The following is a 15,339-nucleotide window of genomic DNA, read 5'->3' on the forward strand; positions in this document are numbered from 1 at the left end:
AAACACCTTAGGCTGGTGCTGGGGTATGCGGTTTTTGTTATATTTAGCCAGATAAATGCTGACATACCCATGGTGCTGAAAGGGTAGAAACTTCTGGCTGACTTCAGGTCTTGCTGCCTAACACCATATTGTGACATGGCTTTAGATTAGTATTTTATTGTCTAGAAACTATGTTCTATGGATGGTTTTGTATGTTCAGTCAAATGGTGAAGATAAGGACTTTGTCCTAGCCTGGTTGAAAATGAATGCTACGTTACTACACATTAATGCATACTATATATTGTAAAGAACAATTACAGTGACCTTAAAATGAATCATCTTCCATATTGTTAGAGAGCAGCAGCTTACAAATGCTTAGAGTGATTTTACCTGTATCAGCAATAGTGTGGCCAGCAGGAGCAGGGCAGTGATCGTGCCCCTGTACTCGGCACTGGTGAGGCCGCACCTTGAATACTGTGTTCAGTTTTGGGCCCCTCACTACAAGAAGGATGTTGAGGTGCTGGAGCATGTCCAAAGAAGGGCAACGAAGCTGGTGAGGGGTCTGGAGCACAAGTCTTATGAGGAGCGTCTGACGGAACTGGGGTTGTTCAGTCTGGAGAAGAGGAGGCTGAGGGGAGACCTTATCGCTCTCTACAACTACCTGAAAGGGGGTTGTGGTGAGGTGGGTGTTGGTCTCTTCTCCCAAGTAACTAGTGATAGGACGAGAGGAAATGGCCCCAAGTTGCACCAGGGGAGGTTTAGATTGGATATTAGGAAAAATTTTTTTACAGAGAAAGTGGTCAAGCATTGGAACAGGCTGCCAAGGGAGGTGGTGGAGTCACCATCACTGGAAGTGTTCAAAAAACATGTGGATATGGCATTTCGGGACATGGTTTAGTGGGCATGGTGGTTGATGGTTGGGCTTGATAATCTTAAAGGTCTTTTCCAACGCTAATGATTCCGTGATTCTATGATTCTGTGATTTGACATGGTTTATGTGTAATGAGCAACCACTGATGAAGCAAGTAATTAAATGCAAAGTATACTCAAAAATGTAATAATACATTGAAACGCAGGGCAGATTATTTCCAAGCATCATTACAAGAATCTGTTGTATATCTTTGTATTGCAGCATGAATAGAGATTTCTGGCAAAATGGAAATTCAATGCATTCTTTCCTTTCAGTGAAGACACCATTTTCAGATGGCAAAAATTAGAGCCTTTTTACATAAAAAACCTCTGTTACGGGAACCTGAACTGGAAATACTGTACAAAGTAGTACCAATAAACCAGAAACTTTGTCCTTCCAGGGATTTAATTGAAATATTTTTTACTTGCATGATTTTACCTTGGTAATAAATTTGGTGTTTCTCATTGCTGCTTGTTGTATTTTGCTGTGAACTTTACTCCTGATTGTTTAAAAAAAAATTCTGTGACTTTTGTTTTCTTACCAGATGGAAGTTTTATTGGCAATCCCTAACACTTAGCATGCTTACATCTATTTCAGAAAATGGAAAGAGATGGTCACAAAGTCAGAATGAAAAAATTGTTTATAAGAAAACAACAGAGTTATACGGCGGATTAGCTGGTGCTAAACAGTCTTGTAGCTGCTGGTGTTTTTTAATTGGTTTTCTGATGGAATTAGACCAACTGATTACATAGTAAATCACATGGAAATCAAAAATCCTCATCCTGAACTGTGTCTTCTTTAACAGCTGTATAGTGTTAATATTGTACGTAGGCCCAGGGCTCACAGTTAAGTTAAAATTATTTATCTATTGACAATGCAAATGTATCCAGAATTTGAGCAGTGTGTTGGGTGACTGGTTTCAGAGTGGGGTTTTTTTTTGTATGTGTTTTTTAATTAGCATGTTCCGCCCCACCGCCTTCCTCCCCTTAGTCTAGAAAGAAGCTGATGTGGCCGGTGAGGGCTCAGCCTTGGCCAGTGGCAGCTCCATTTTGGAGGCAGCTGGCATTGGCTCTGTTGGACACAGGGGAAGCTTCAGCTTCTCACAGAAGCCACGCCTGCAGCCTCCCGCTACCAAAACCTTGCCACGCAAACCCAAGACACATGGCAATGGCATCAGGATTATTAAGATACAGTGGTTTTTTTAAGCAGCTAGTTTCCCAGAGCACATTCCCACTAGTGTGGGTTTTCTTTATATGGAGTTTTGGATGCAGTCAACTTTTGTACAGATACTTCCCTCCACCCTTGTAAAATATTTTTAGTGTTTTTTAGAGGTGTTTTTATTACTGGTGTTGTAAAATGAGCTCTTTTATCTGTATGAACAAAACATAATGGCACAAAATAGGCCATAGCTGCAAGATTATTTAATTTACGCAGGCCTCTAGGATTCAAACTGTGCACGGAGGACACTTTCTCAAACATCTAAGTACTTCCAGAATCCCAGTAGACAACGTGAGGAGAAGCAGGAGTTAGCTGGTGTCCCCCCAGAAGATCAGGGGAGCCTGCTGGGCTCACTGCTGTCCTGCTGCCTGACGGCATGACACAAGCCTCACCCTGCCAAGCCTCTGCCTGCTGGCCTGCTGCTTGGTGGGCAGACGCAATCACACACGTGGCCAGATCTTCTTCAGCTGCCGTAAATCGGCGTAGCTTCGTTGAAGACGCCGCATCAAGTCACAGGGTTGGAGGCAATGCTGCTCGGGTGAGCGATGCTCCGCACTGGGCAGCTGCCGTCTGCTTGCGCGTTTCCGTCGCATCCAGTGCCTGCCGCCCGACTCCTCGTCAGTAAATCAGCCCCTCCTGAGTTGTTTATAAAACCATCAGTAAAGTAGGCATGGTGTCTGGCATGGCAATTCTTTCAGTAGTTTTTTCTATTGCCATCTGTCTGTGTAGACCGTTAGAAAACCTGTTAAAAATGAGGTCTGTGCTCCTGGTGTGCCCACCTGGATCCACAGGTGCTGCACAAAAAACCCAGGAAATTTGAAAAAACATATGTAAAAACTGACTTCTACCTTTGAAAGCGTATTTCTATACATTTGGGTTACATACAGGTAAATGATGCTAATATTCTTGAGATTTTAATACTTCCCATTGAATAGGAAACACACACAACTTAATGCCTGTTAAATACTAGCAAACTATTTGAAAATAAATAACTTCAGTTTTTAAGCAGTAATGCACCAGAAGCAAGGGAAGATGCTAAAGCCCAGTTGGCTTGTACTCAAGAGATGACATAATGTCGTCTCTCAAATGTAAGTCTCTGTATTTGCATATAAATATGATAGGTCTACTTATTCTAGTGTTTGCTGATCCTTTGACTAGGCGGTTTAATACTTGAGCTGTCTGCTTGATCAATTTTTTTTTTGCTGTTCAGGGCAAAATCCAAGCTGAAATTTAACTGAAATTGGAGAAGATGATTGAAGTTTGACTGCAACGTGAGCATCTTATCAGGATGTGCTTTTGGGCATAACAAAAATTGACTGCAGATAAATTAAGGCCTAAACTATAGAAAAGTTGCGGTCTGCACATCCTCTGTAAAGAATGAAGAAAAATTTCTCTAAACTTCTCAAAATTTATGTCAATGTTGGACATGCTTTAATTTGAGCAGGACTTTCATTGCATGTATGGTCTTGATTGGGGCATGTGGACTTCAGGACTAGCAGCTTGGTTATTACAAGGTACCACCAAATACAACTTTTTATAGGCAGGTTAAGACGGCTTTTGCAATGAAAACTTAATATACTGCTGAAATATTAACTGTCAAACATTTAGCTGTCACTTGGAGTATTAAACTTCGTCACTTTAATAATAATAATGAATCAAGCAAGAACTTTAACTTAAAAGTAAAACCTCAACCTAAATATATATCGTTGTCTTGACAACTTCAAAACAGAAACTAGAAAGCTTTCCTTTTTTTGTTTAATAAAGTTTCTGCTTAGAGACCAAAGCAAGAAATGGCTTCCAGTTTTTGCAGGATGTCCTGGTTTCAGCTGGGATCGAGTTAATTTCCTTCCTAGTAGCTGGTATAGTGCTGTGTTTTGGATTTAGTTGAGAATAATGTTGATAACATACTGATGTTTTAGTTGTTGCTAAGCAGTGCTTACATTAGTCAAGAACTTTTTGGCTTCTCATGCCCTGCAAGTGACAAGCTGTGAGGGGACACAGCCAGGACAGCTGACCCAAACTGGCCAAAGGGATATTCCATACCATATGAAGTCATGCTCAGTATATAAACTGGGGGGAGTTGGCCAGGGGTGCTGGGGCTCGGGAACTGGCTGAGTGTCAGTCAGCAGATGGAGAGCCGTCGCATTGTGCATCACTTATTTTGTGTATTCTTTTGTCATTATTATTATCATTTTCTCTTCCTTTGCTGTCCTATTAAACCATTTTTATCTCAACCCAGGAGTTCTATGTTTTTTTTTCAATTCTCCTACCCATCCCACTGCAGAGTGGGAAGGAGTGAGCGCGCGGCTTTGTGGTGCTTAGCCGCCGGCTGGGGTCAGACCGCGGCACAGGAGGATTACCAGATTCCCTGGTTGGAGTGGCACCTGTCTCAGTCTGCCGGAGCAGGGCTGCCACAGCACCGTGCTGCTGCGCTCGGCGAGCCAGAATATTTCAAAGTGAGCAAAGGAAGACCCAGCTCGCACCTTTGAAGAAGTTCATGGGAATGGTCATGCCAGTAGGCGTTGAAAACACAGAGGAGTGTGAGTGGGAAAGCTGGTGCTTACTGAGAAACAGTGCAACGACTAAAGCCAGATCGAACCCCAAGCATGGGGCAGTGCCAGAGCTGAGCTCCATGGGGGAACTACTGAGCTGTTGTTTACAAGCAGCGACATATCAAAAGTTTCCCTTGCACAATGGTGTTGGGAGGGAAGTTGTTAAAGGCAGGTGGAAGTAACTGCAGACAGAAACAAAGCTAGGTTTTAAAAGTTGCAGATGGTTTATAACTCCTCTTTCTGTGACTGAACTTCTAAGCGACGTCGGTTGCCTGAGGCCAGGTTGCAAAGGACTCGGTTGAAAGTAAGCTGAAGTTTGCTAATGGCTTAAGGGTGAAAAAAGGCAATGAATTGCATAGAAAAACAGTTAGCCTATTATAAAGTGACTTGTATGAGTGATGATTAATCAAGCGTATGGAAAAAACTGTGTCAGTTTTTATTAGGAGTTGATACTGGAGGCAATAAGGTGGCAAATATGGAGATATGATGACAAGAGAAGCCAAACCATTAGGGAACAACATAATCATGGAGTTTGAGAAAAGTAAGGAGAGAGAAACGCGAAGTATTGGAAGTAAGCTGAAATAAATTGGTGTGACGGCATTAACATCTGTGAGACAGACTGCATCTGCTTGGACTAGGCTTTCCATGAAATTTTTGCTTAAACGTGTTATGGACTTAGAGGACCACCACAAGCCTCAAAGTGGTTAGAATAATATGAAGGCTCTATGGGAGAAAAAAGAGAAAGTTCCTGATAAGGTATATTAAAGTATCCAAATAAGATATATTAACTTACCTGGAAGGATATATTGGAAATTGTCAGTGTTACCTCCAAACTGTGAGTGATGGTGAAGCAGAACTTGAAAGCAGAGAGGTCCTGGTGGTTAATCAATGTGTTTGCCACAAAGTGAGGAACCTGATCAATCAAGTGACTGTGGCCCTTGGCTCTCCACACATCAATGGCTGCTTGTGTAGGTGGTTGGATTTGCAGCAAAAGACCCAGTACCCTTCCAGATAGGGCAGCTGTCTCAACTGGAAATGGCTCCTGTAGACATGGATGAATTAAAATAAAAAAACTGCCTGTGGAGCAGGAGAAAGCTACCGGAGAGTAGCCACTGAGGGAAACTCTTGGCTTTCTCTCATGATCACCTGCTTTTAAAGCAGAAAAGATTCTTTATCTGCAGTTGCTCTCAAGGGAAAGTTTAGAAAGAGGTTAATGTTTCCAAACATCTGTTGAAAACTGAGGGAGAGGAAGAGGGTTAGTATAAGCATTGGATTTGGCTGTTTCTGGCCATTTAGCCAAAGGACCTGAACTGCCTGGCGGCAGCTCTGCAACCTGACCACTTGCTTCTGTGGGTTTTGTCATTCCTCACTTCCATACGCTTGCGTGGGGCCGGCTGTTAATGGTAGTGCACTGGCATATGCAAACCAAGCTGTTCTTTGAATATATTTGAACTGGATGTGAATAATTTTGATGTATATGAATAGATTACCTGGTATCACAGCACAAATATTCTGCTCTTTACCTTTTAGGCTTTATTTGTACAGGTGTAGTCTGAGTCTGCAATCTTTTGTCATCACTGTTTAGGTCTGTAAAGAAATCTTAATAACGTACGGCACAATATGTTTGCTGAAACTGAGTAAAATATTACAGTTCCATAAATTGAGGAAAGTCTTATATGTGCCTTTGTTTGGCATTATATAATTTCTAGGGGCTGGCTATTGGAACTTGTCTGTTTTCAGGCTTTTTTTTTTTTTTTTGCTTTAGTGCATAACTTTTAAATCAATTTTGATGAACATTGAAGGTAACTGCATCTGCTAAGATCCTCGGACACTCAAAAAAGGGCTTACTGTAAATTTAAGAAGTTTAAAAAAAAATAATCATTAAATCAGAATTAAATTTATGTTATTTTTATGTCGTCTTCTAATTCTGTGTGATCACATGCTGACTGTTTTGTCTTCCAGGCAGATTTTCTTGGTAATGTGTCGTCTGTTTGTGTGTAAAGAAGTGTAAAATGACTAATTCTTTCTATTATTTACATTCATAAAGTAACAATTCTAGTTTTGTTCTTGAAGCAACTGTTAAAAGCCCTTCCATGGAAACACTAAAATGAGACAATTAAATCATTGGTCCTAAGTATTTATGCGTTAGCGTTGTTATATACCTTAACGAACAAAACAAAATTACCTTGGCAAGATTGTCTTTTCTGTGAACTTAAAATTGCTTGCACCATTTTTATACCTGCCAAGGTTTGAAAGCTATGAACAGGGAAATTTGTGGGGAGAGGAGTATATTTTTATATATTTTTATGCATAAATATATACACATGTACATTAATGAATTTTTTTTGCTGATGAAAAGGAGGAGGAGTAAGGGTTTACATAGGAATTTCACCTTATTGGTGCTGTTATTATCTGAGAGTGACACATCCTGGATTTCTCCACTGTGAAGATCAGCAATACTGTGCAAATATCTAAAAATCCAATTTGCAAGTTCTAGAAGGCATCTGGATTTCTCGAAGGTGGTGCATGTGGCATGGAGGTACCTCTCCCCGAGGTGGGACAAGCAGCCATTTTGTTGGGCTGTACTTTGCTTGGCTGTTTGGGTGGATGGAGGGCTTGTCTTGGTGCATCTCCTGGACTTGTGGCAAGTTAGTAGTTGAAGCTCCTGATATTAGAAGCACAGATATCTGGAAAAAACTCTGTTAGCAGGTGCTTGTGGTAGGCTCTGTGTTCGCAGGGATACGGGGAAGCTAGCAGGCTGAGGGGCTGGAGGAGCTGCACCGATGTATGGCAGGACGATAGGCTTGCGACAACGTGCAAGATAGGTCTGCTCCTGTGAAGCTGAGGAAGCCTAGCTGGCCAGGGAACGGTATTGCAGAGGAAAATCAAGATCCTGGACTTTGCTTTCTTTGCTGGGAAGGTGGAGTGGCTTGATTCTGCTGGCTCGCCATCCTCTTCGCTGCAACTCTGCAATAATTCGCTCGATAAACACCAACACATTATATTCCAGAGAGGTAACATGTTTGTGAGGATACCTGTTTGCCTGGGAAGTCTTTGCTTATGGGGAGCAGCAGGCCTGAAGATCTGAGAAGCACTGGCAGCCAAAGAGACAACCTGACACTGCTTCTGTGAGTCCAGTTGGAGGCCTGTAGCTAGTGGTGTTCTCCAGGGATCAGTACTGGGTCCGGTTTTGTTCAACATCTTCATCAATGACCTAGATGAAGGGTTGGAATGTACCCTCAGCAAGTTTGCTGATGATACAAAACTGGGAGGCGTGGCTGATACACCAGGAGGCTGTGCTGCCATTCAGTGGGACCTGGACAGACTGGAGAGTTGGGTGGAGGGGAACCTCATGAAATTTAACAGGGACAAGCATAGAGTTTTGCACCTGGGGAGAAACATGCACCAGTACAGGTTAGGGGTTGACCTGCTGGAAAGGAGCTCCATGGAGAAGGACCTTGGAGTCCTGGTAGACAATAAGTTATCCATGGGACAGCAATGTGCCCTGGTGGCCAAGAGGTCCAATGGTATCCTGGGGTGCATTAAGAAGAGTGTGACCAGCAGGTCAAGAGAGGTTATCCTCCCCCTCTACTCTGCGCTGGTGAGGCCCCATCTGGAGTATTGTGTCCAGTTCTGGGCCCTCCAGTTCAAAAAAGACAGGGGACTTTTGGAGATAGTCCAGTTGAGGGCTATGAGGATGTTTAAGGGACTGGAACATCTCTCGTATGAGGAAAGGCTGAGAGACCTGGGCTGTTTAGTCTGGAGAAGGCTGAGAGGGGACTTTGTCAATGTCTATAAACATCTGCAGGGTGGCTGTCAGGAGGATGGGGCCAGTCTCTTTTCAGCAGTGCCCAATGACAGGGCGAGGGGCAATGGGCACAAACTGCAGCACAGGAAGTTCCACCTCAACATGAGGAGAAACTTCTTTACTGTGAGGGTGACGGAGCACTGGAACAGGCTGCCCAGAGAAGTTGTGGAGTCTCCTCTGGAGACCTTCAAAACCCAACTGGATGTGTTCCTGTGCAGCCTGCCCTAGGTGATCCTACCTTGGCAGGGGGGTTGGACCAGATGATCTTCAGAGGTCCCTTCCAACCCCTACCGTTCTGTGATTCTGTCATTCTGTGTGTGTCCATGCACCTAACTGCTGGCTGTTGGTGGTGGAGCTGGCTGCGCTCCTCACAGAGATCCTGCCGGCATTGCTTGCTTCTCTTTGCCCTCTGGCAGCTGAGTTGGACTGTAGTGAAGTATTTTTCTGTTCCTGGAGAAACCCTCATTTACAAATACAGCTGTTAAGGAATCCAGTAAGTGGCTGTCAGAAGAGCTTTAATTTCTTGGTTGCCTTTTATTTGGATAAATTCTGACTTTTTTCCTGGAATTTTAGGAGGAGGGCTGCTAGGATTTCTTTTGCTTAGTTATGCAGCACAGATGTGTATACGTTAAATATATGTTGTATATACTGTGGTTTCAGATATTCTGATTCAAATACCTTTTTGATTTAGCATTGAGAGGTAATGGATTGCATTATCAAATGGGCAAGAATTCTTCTGTTGAGAAACTAACGGCTGTTCTCTGATTCAAAGAGCTAATTAGAAATAAATGCCTGTGGGTATTGGGTCATCATTGTTCCCCCCACATTTTAGGAGAATTAGAGGAAAATTTAATAATTGCTTTTAATTTTACAGGCGGCCAGCATCAAGCGTGAAATGACCTTCCCTGCATTTCAACAGGAGGATGTAAAAAGTGACATCAGTCAAAAACTGCCAGACCAACAGTTTCTCCTGTTCACCACAAAGGAGGAAGATTTAAAAACAGCAGAGACCAAAAAAACAAACAGAGCTCATGAGTATGAAAAGGAAAACACTCGTTCTGTTTGTCTTCTGGAACAGAAGCGCAAGGTTGTTTCTTCAAATATTGATGTGCCTCCAGCAAGGTAAGGAGAGCTGGGGTTTTTGTTGTTGTTTTAAGCTCTTTTTTTTTTCTTTTTTTTTTTTTTAAAAGTATGTTGGAGGCAAGTTTGAAAAGTGGTATTATGAACTGATAAGACTAATATTTGTGACCGAGCAGTCCAAAGTCAATCATAATACCAGTACTTGAGAGATCTGCTAGAAAATTGAAAACACTGGTAGTAAAAACTGACACCATCTGCAGTGTAGGACTTTGGATTGCTTTTGCAGTGTCTTTGCTTTTATAACATGCTGCAACTGAGGTACTCCCAAAAGAGGAAGAGATTGTTGATTCAGCTTCACCCCAATAAGTAATCTTCTAAATTAGACATAGAATCACCTGACTTGCTAGCAATTTTTAAAAATTTCTTGTTTAATTATTTTTTTACTGTCACACCTGCAGCCACTTTATCCTCAGGGGAATGTGCAATAACTTACTCTGCACAGTGAGGATGTAGTATCTTAAGTTCTGTTATACGCCTGTATAGGTATACAGCTGGGTCATAATGTAGTCCATGAAATTAATTAATAGAAAAAAGTGGTGAGAAAAGGCTAATGCAGGGAAATAAAATTGTACAAAATGGGGATTTTGGGATTGCTTTTTATTTAGTTATTCCTTGCAGATCTGTTGTGAATGCGCATAAATGTTTGTGTCTTCAGCATTCACGTCTGGGCAGATACACTTTTAATTATAAGCTATCTGTAAGGAATTATTTTGAGAAAAATAATTGTTCTTTATCTGAGACTCGATGTATAACACAGCGAGAAACTCAAGGTTTGTTTGTCTATTTTTTTTCCCTTCATGATATTTAAGTGGAATAATAGTAAGAGAAGGAGAAACTGAGAATTACATACTGGCTAGTGATTTAAAGAGAAGGGTCTGAAAAATACAGAGTCTAGAACCATGAACTTTGGGAAAGGACTTCACTGCTTTGAGAGAGAAAGGGAATGACTCCTCTAGGGAATGCTGAACATTAGCATTACTGGATTTGTTTCTTTTATACTAAACAGACTCACTTGTATAAGTGGTGAAAAGCTGACAACAAATTGCGTATTCTGTGTTGCAAGATGACAAGTGCTTTTTCTTTTTGTTGTTTGTGATTTTGTGTTGGCATCAGTCTATCTGCAAAGATTTTTTTTTTAACCTGCCTGGTAAATTGCACGTAATATTCAATGAAATGTCTTCTGAGTTTATACTGCCACTTAAAAAATATATAGTCAAACTGGATGTTTTGTTGGTTTTTTGGATTGTTTGCTTTCTAGAAACCAGCATAAACCAGCAGGTTCTGCCACATCATCCAGAACAGAATGACTGTCATTTGCCTCTGGCTCTCATAGATGACACTTGTGAAAACCACAAAGTTCATGAGCATTTTGACAGCATTTTTTTTTTCGCACATATATCTAGTAAAAAGCTATGCATTAAGACCTTGAAAATGTTAGGACACTTACTTGAGATTTTCACCAGTAATCAACCCTGTAACGACTGAGTGCCCTTCTCATTCATCCTGATGTGTCTCAAAGCAAATAGGACCATCAGAAAATTCAGGTCAGCAGGGACGTCAGGAAGTCACCTAGTCCAACCTCCTGCTCAAACCATATGTTAGCATTTCCATTTTACAATTCAAGCAGCTAAGGTCCAGGATTTAAGTGGCTTTTTGTGTTTGTTCATGCAGGTAATCCACTTGAAGTAGTTGAGCTCCCCTTTTCTGTAACTGCAAGATCATCCTTCCTTGGAGGGACGGATAATTTTTCCCCAGTGAGGTGGAAAAGAGGATAAATAAACATCTTTAATGACTTCTTAAGACTAATTGTGATACCAGTTGTGAGCACAGGATACTTACGATGATAGGAAATAAGTTCATTTGCAAAAATGTCTTCTAACATTGTTCTTTGTTTCTGTATTTTGTTGGGAACAGATAAATGACCATATTATGTTGTTGCATGTTTTCAGACATGCAGGTTGAGCTGTTGCATTAGCAGAATTAGAGAATGAAGTAGAATACAAAGATGGAGTCTAAATTCAATAGCATGATAAATGTCTTGGTCACTCTTGCTACAGTTTTGCAGACAAGCTTAAGTTTCACTTTTAATCTGGGGTGAATTATTGGTCCATTTGTCCGCAATGGACAGGAATAACACTAAAAACTTTGCTTGGAGATCTTCCCAAATATGTGTTCATGTAATGAGGGGAATGCCTAGTCTCTCTTCCTCTTCACAGTTTGATCTCTAAGTCATATTCTCTGGGAACTGAGAGTCCAGGCATTTGGTGTTCTCCTTTATAAGCCCCTTCCAGTCTTCTGTCTAGGACCATGTTGATGGAGTTGCCTGTTCCCCAGAGGTGAACTCCTCCTCTCTTTGACTCTCGACTGTCCTCTCCTCTGATGAGAACATCCATCCGCCTTCGTAGATTTGTTGTATCCAGTTGTGGAAGGTCATCTTGAATTAATCAGATGATGTTTACAAAAGTGTGGGAGAAATAAGGGTTTTAATATAATCTTCATTTCTTATTGCTACATACACCCTCTTTACAAAAGACTTTCAGCTATCACTGTGAAGTAGAAAATGCTATGGAAATGAAGCTTGCTGTTTATTTTGTTTTAAAACCTTAGTGGAGCTGAGAAGGTTACCTGCTTCACTTCAGATGCCAAAGTAAAGGATAACATTAAATTCTGCAGTATGCCACTAAACCCAGGACAATATGTAAGTGATTTTGAGACAGAAGTTTATCGTACTGCAGAATCATTATTAACAAGGGTATATGAGTGCCTTCCTGAGAGCTTTGAAAAAGTGTCTGCAAAAGAGCTGGTAACATGGATAACTGTATTTCACTTTGACCACAGAATGACCACAAATCCCATCCCATCCCATCTTACTGGTTTTTAAGGATCTCAGTGAATAAGGATAAAAATCTTTGTGAGGCACTGTATCCAAAATAACTAATAGTTTGGAAAATAATGGGCATAATAAATGTTGCTTCTCAGGCATTCAGCCACAGGGCTTTCATTACTGCTTATAGACTCTGAAATTTCAGAAATGTGAAAATAAACTGAGTCCCTGGTGTTTTGAGTGATTGATATTCAGGTGCGCTGAAGTTACAGTAGATGGAACTGTAGAGCAGGGACAGGCTGGTGGCTATCTCATATGCGCGTGCAGGAGAATGGAAAACTAATGGAAAACATGGACGCTTTAGAGTTTTGATTTTCAATATCTGGATAGAAGGAGTAGATCCATACTGATTAGTAGCCAAACAGTTACACGCTTGCCTGGAGCGTGGAAGGTATGGATTCAGGTTCTTCTGTTGTTGCATCTGGAACAAGGACCTGAACTGGAGTCTCTGGTGTACAAAGGAGGTGTCTTAACCGTCAAAGTCCTGGTGCTTCATAGGGCAGTTCTTTAAAGTAATAGTGTCAGGTTAAATGTAGCAGACCTGAAATAAATACTATTACATGCAGGATAATTTTAATACTGAAATTAAACAAAATTTTAAAATTGATTGTTTACATTTTTTATTTCATCTTGCATAAATAATGCAGACCTTTCTCTAAGTTATGTGCTGCATTGGAAGTGTCTTGGATTAAAACAGGAGAAGATCATGACTTTTTTTACTGGCTTATGCTTTGGAATGCAAAACTGAAATGAGAGGTTAACAGCATTAAGTCTTTCAGTTTTGAGATTTTTTCATTTGGTCATTTTGAACGAAACTTAACTCAGTTAAGTAGCTTTCCTACTTCTGAAGTTCAGATGAGAATAAATGAAACTGTTCCAACTTGACTAGATTAATTATTTCATATAATAAGAAAATTTGAATTCCTTACTTTCCCTTTATAAGTTTCAGTAGTTTCAGCACATTAAAGGACTGCTGTCTTGGAGACAGGGGTCTGACCACTTGACTATAAACTGCAATTATCTCTGAGAATTGGGATGTTATCTATACAACAGAGGAGAATATGCTTTAGATTGACCTCCAGTTCAAACATGAGCAATCGAACACAGCCCAGATCCCCAGCATCTGAGCAATGAAAGGTCATTTTCTAAAAAGAGAGTGGTTTCATTGAGGGACTAATCACCTTGCCTTGTAGGCAGAAGCAAGCACAGGTCTACCAGTGTTTCAGGCAGGTGCATCTGCAGAGGTCAGATGCAATCAAAGATGATGTCCCCCGTAGGCAGCACCGTGTGAGTTTAACAGAGCCTTTTTGCTTATTTGTATGATCAGTTACGTCCCGGAATCCACATTTACTCCCAAAGCACGTCAACAAGAAAGGCAAGAAAAAGCCTGGGCTGCTGATATGGTGGGTGTGAGTCATGATGTGGGGACCCAAAGCAGGTCAGGCACGTGGGGAACAGCTTCTGTCTCTCAGAGGAGAAGGATGGAAGGGTGGGCAATGGAGAGCAAGGGGTGAAGTTCCCTTTTTTTGAGTGAAATGTGAGAATAAATGTCTGGAAATGGTGATGGTATTAAAGGTCCTTTTATACAGAAGTGTTTTAACCAGCTGTATCTGGAAACCCTTCAAAACTTATATGCATTAGTGTCAGAAGTGGTGTCCTTTCAGGTGTACCAGAAAGGAAACATCGAAAAAAGTTAGGAGAATTAAAGAAGGAACTGGGCAGACATTGTTCCTACCCCTCTGGTGGGTGGGAGTGTTTGAATAGTTTCGCCTTTGTTAACCTTCTGCTAGATGACCTCAAAATACAGTGAAATTTGTATTATCCCCTTGCCACATCATTTTCCTTTTCCCCAGTCCTCCTACCCTATCTTCTCTGAAAAAAAGACAGACATACAAACTTTCTAATTGCCTGACTTTTTCTACATTGTTTGTGCACTTAAAGGACAAGCCAAAGCTAAACCTCAGCTGCTTAAGCACTTCCTATAGGGTGAAAATAGTTATTGTGTGATAAAACCTTGAGTTCCTGTGCTCTTCTGGTTCACTGCTATTAAGCAGTGACATTTGCCATGACAATAATATATTGGATTTTGCTATCTTCTGTTTCTTTCATATGCAAAAAAGTTTCTCAACTACTGCAGAATTAATGTTCATTCATGTGCCTATACTTTATCTACTAATTAGTTTATAATTTAATGAAAGAATTAATATGTGAAATAATTGAAACAAAGTAAATGAAACGTCTCTAGGAATTCTTTCCCCATTGACTCTTTAGGTCCGACCAGAATAGCTAAAGAAAACTGGGGCAAAATTAATTGCAGCCATGTTTTCTGACCATCATGATAAAGAAACAGTATAGGCATTTTATCCCTAAATGATTTTCTTGCCTGGTCTCTCCAGGAATGTAGCTCTGGGCAGCCTTCTGATTAGAGAGTGTGGTGTTGATCCGTAAGGCCTGCTGGGCATGATTGATTATGCACCATGCATTTCAGTGGCAATATTTGCGTATTTTCATAGCCGAAACTCTCCAGGAGCCTGACTCTCAGATCAAAACCAGTATCTGCTTAACTGATATCCTCACTAGGAGGACATCCCAGTCTACTCGCAGAGGGAAGAACCTGACAATCAAGGTGTGCTTTTCTGTTTATCCAGAGATGTTGTTTATTCAGAGATTGTCTTCTGTGATTCTTCTCCATCTGTTTTAGGATGGTTGGTTGTACCAACCTTGGTTCTCCATGAGGGAGCTCCCTTGCTGTATCCCTCATGATTTCGGCGGAGTGGATTGATGGGGCAGTTTCAGAGGACATCAACTATTTGTTGGCTGCTGAGGCTTTTCTGTCAAATGGGTGAAA

The 15,339-nt window shown here is 41.1% G+C and overlaps 1 protein-coding gene across 1 annotated transcript in view; it reads left to right on the top strand.

The window, feature by feature from the left end:
- The window catches only part of ZNF704 (zinc finger protein 704), a 96,831-nt gene that overhangs the window by 12,538 nt on the left and 68,954 nt on the right, over positions 1-15,339 (top strand). Inside the window, exon 2 of the mRNA XM_082015081.1 lies at positions 9,342-9,589. Coding sequence (XP_081871207.1) covers positions 9,342-9,589 — 248 coding nt within the window. The remainder of the gene's footprint in view (positions 1-9,341; positions 9,590-15,339) is intronic.

The sequence above is a fragment of the Phaethon aethereus genome (genome assembly GCF_964289735.1).
Source record: "Phaethon aethereus genome assembly, chromosome: 2".
NCBI lineage: Eukaryota > Metazoa > Chordata > Aves > Phaethontiformes > Phaethontidae > Phaethon > Phaethon aethereus.